The following is a 3,256-nucleotide window of genomic DNA, read 5'->3' on the forward strand; positions in this document are numbered from 1 at the left end:
TTCCTCATGAAATCATTTTCCAGTCTTTGGGGCTATACATGACTGCCTGAAGCTGTCTGAGTGGCGTTCTGCAGGTCAGGTCACTGGGTGGCCAGGCTCCAGGCACCTGTACTACTTGGAGCCAGGTGTTCCAGTTGCCTAAATCATCAAGGGTTGCACCCTCCATCAGGTTGGCTACCTGCGAGTCACACCAAATCATCATAGAACATTCTTTTAGCTGGAGGATTTGTCTCAGATACTTAACAAGGAGTGTTTGGCCCTGGCCTCACTGGCCTGCCCTGGCCCACTGAAAAAACCTAGTAAGCCCGAGATTGGGGCAACAGGACAAAGGGGAAAGAAATGCTCCACAATATTGATAATTCTGATGGCAGGAGCCAGAAAAATTCCAGGTCCTTTAGTCAATGACTGTCTATGCTTTTGTTGAGATACTTCCCCTACCACCTCCTCCCTTAAGAGGAGACAGGAGAAGGTTCCCTATGCTTCTTGTCCCAAAGCCAGTGAAGGCGTCAGCCATCTTCTTTCTCATTCTTCATTTCCATTCCTGGCAAAAGAGGAGTGCGGAAGAAATCCATCAGAGCCTTCCCTGCCCAAATCTCCCCAAGTACAGGGGTTCTGAGTGGGGCCAGCACTGGGCCAAGGGGATATGCAGAGGCCCCAAAGTCCCTCTAGTCTCCCCAATTTCAGCTGCCGCACCCCAGACCAAACACTTGCAGATCACAGAACTATCTGTCCCCTCCTCTTGACCAGTGAACACCAAGGTTCTTGCTGCTTAATACAGATCTTAGAGAAGCTAGCATCTCCAGGAGGCACTGGGTTTTGGGGTCAGCTAGGGCATCTCATAATGGGTGGTTCTAATTCCTCCAAAGAGGACTGCAGTTGGAGGCCATTTTCTCATTTTAAATATGATGGGTCCCCTTCCCCCTCCCGGAAGCAACAAGGAGTCTTCTTCGAGGGCAACTCATCAACCCTCCATAAGGGTGTAGGCAAAACAAGACCTTAGATGGGGATTTGGGTCTTACTAAAATCTTAAGTAGCTCTAGTTTCCCCACTCTCTCACCCGCGCAAGTGAATTCTACTTTTTCATTCTCCTAATATCCTGTTTTCCTCTTTTTGGACTCAGTTCACTGATCCCCTCCCCACATCCAGTCTCACGGAAGAGACTCAGATTTCCAAAGATTCAATTAATCGCACCAACTGTCAGGCCGCCCAAAAGGACCCGCCTCCGCTGTCATTGTAGAAAACAGTTCCTTTATCCTTTCGTGGCTTGGTCTCCGGTGTGGAGCCCTGTATCTGCTCGCACCGCACCCCAGGAAGCCCTCAAAGGAGCTATATTTTTTTCTGGAAGGGCTTAAAGGGCTCCCCACTAGGGTACATGCCTCCCTCCACCCCGCACATTCCAACCCCCAACACACACACCCACAGGCGCCGGTGGGAAGTCGCAGGATGTACGACGGCTGGGGTTTTATTACAAAAATTTCTTTTCAAATGCAAAATCAGACCAACAAGCTCGGAGTCTCCCATTCTTCAACCTCTCTCCTGCGCCGCCCGTGTCCTGTCCCCCATTAACACGCACAAAACTCCCACGCAAGCGACCTCAGCCCCACAATGCATCCCACACTCAAGTCCACCCAGCCCCGAACTTCTTTAAAAAAAAAAAAAAAAAAAAAGTCTGTTAAGAAACCTTGTCCCCCCGCTGAAGCGCACAGGACCGTGCAGGGCGTGGAAGTCCCTTTCCGCGCCGCCGCCGCGAGTCCCGCGGTGTCCAGGCACTGGTGCCCGGGGGCATGTCGCTGTCCCGGCGCTGCCGCGGCGGCCGAGCGGAGAGGGGGACGGGGGTCCGGGTCTCCCTTTTCGCAGCAGCTCTGTCGAAGGCGGCAGGCGTGGTGCTCAATACAGCCCCAGGATGGCGGCGCCCACGTCCTTGGAGGGCCGGCGCTCTTGCACCAGAAAGTTGATCATGCTCTCGGACTTGATGAGCAGGTTGCAGCCCAGGAAGAAAACGCCGAAGACCACGGTGAGCGACAGCACGCATACCACGGCGATCTGCGCCACGCGCGACACCCACAGGCTGCGTTCGTCTGGAGCCAGTCCCGCCGGGACCCCGTCGCTGGCGGCCAGCGGCGCGCCCCCGGAGCAGCAGTCTAGCCACGTGCCCAGCCCGTGACTGCGGTTCCCCAGGGCCGCCCCGGCGCCGCTGCCCACTCCGCCCACCTCATCCAAGCTGGTGTGGTTCAGGAAAGTCGCGTTCATCGCGGCGCTGCGCCCGGGGTCTTGGCGCGCGGTCCGGGGTGCACCGGGAGGCTGGCTCTGTTCGCGCTCTCCGGGACGCTCTGGCGCGGGGTGGGGGAGGAAGAGGGCTGCCCACGCGATGGCACCCTCTCGGGCCGCCTACCGCTGGGCACCGGGCAGGAAGCGGCACAGGGAGGGAGCAACAGGCGGCGCGGGAGCGGGAGCCGGAGAACCGAGAGCGTAGCGGTGGTCGGTGGAGCTCCCAGCGGCCCGGCCGCCCCTCCCCTCCAACGGCCCCGCCCCGCCCCGCCCCGCCGGGCGTCTAGAGGGCGGGAATCCAGGCGAGGGCTCAGCCTCCGGAGTCCCGCCGCTGCCGGGGGCTGGGGTCCCGCGGCAGTCCCCAGTCCTAGGGCCAGCGAAGGTTGACCGCCTCTGGGCTAGAATATCTCCCCAAGGTGCTTATTCCAGGATTTGGTGCTCTTAGCGGTCAAGTTCTTCTGGAGTCTGCCCTAAATCTCGTCTTATCTTTTTCTTTAAACCGGGGTAGGCCTCCGGCAGTTCCGCATCGCCTCTGCGGGAACCTCCCAGCTTTTCCCGGACTGAAGGCTGAAGGAGAGTTGCATCGAGGAGTGTACCCTGCCTCCTTTCCTACATCTCCCCTACCCTGCCCCATTTAATTTTTTTAATTAAAAATAAGCTACTGGAGTTTTTCCTTTTACAAAAACGTAGTCATTGTAGACCGGTCATAAAGCATGGATGAGCAAAATGAAAAAAAAATCTAAAACCTTATAATCTTACCATCCAACGAGGGTCGACGTCACCTTGGTACAAACTCTTCAGGCCTTTTCTATTGTGCGGGTCAGTATACATATATTCGAAGGGTGGCGGGGTACAGTATTGGTGCACACTGTTTGGTGCAGCAGGTATCTGGCCTTTTGGCCAGTTGGATTTTTTTCTTAGAGAAATGCTGGGCTATATCCTTTGCCCATCTCACTGCTGAGAACAGATCCTGACCTTTATGTACCCT

The 3,256-nt window shown here is 56.1% G+C and overlaps 1 protein-coding gene across 1 annotated transcript; it reads right to left on the reverse strand.

Annotated features, from left to right (window-relative positions):
• Positions 1 to 1,492: 1,492 nt before the first annotated feature.
• On the reverse strand, positions 1,493 to 2,467 carry Rprml (reprimo like). The gene has a single exon (XM_076871118.2). The coding sequence runs from the start codon at positions 2,248 to 2,250 to the stop codon at positions 1,888 to 1,890; it is 363 nt and encodes a 120-aa protein (XP_076727233.1). The 5' UTR covers positions 2,251 to 2,467; the 3' UTR covers positions 1,493 to 1,887.
• Between the last annotated feature and the right edge of the window lie 789 nt (positions 2,468 to 3,256).

Source organism: Callospermophilus lateralis, chromosome 11 (assembly GCF_048772815.1).
Source record: "Callospermophilus lateralis isolate mCalLat2 chromosome 11, mCalLat2.hap1, whole genome shotgun sequence".
In the NCBI taxonomy this organism is placed as follows: domain Eukaryota; kingdom Metazoa; phylum Chordata; class Mammalia; order Rodentia; family Sciuridae; genus Callospermophilus; species Callospermophilus lateralis.

Coding starts and splice junctions, on each gene's coding strand:
- Rprml (XM_076871118.2), bottom strand. CDS start 2,250: ATGAACGCGACTTTCCTGAACCACACCAGCTTGGATGAGGTGGGCGGA.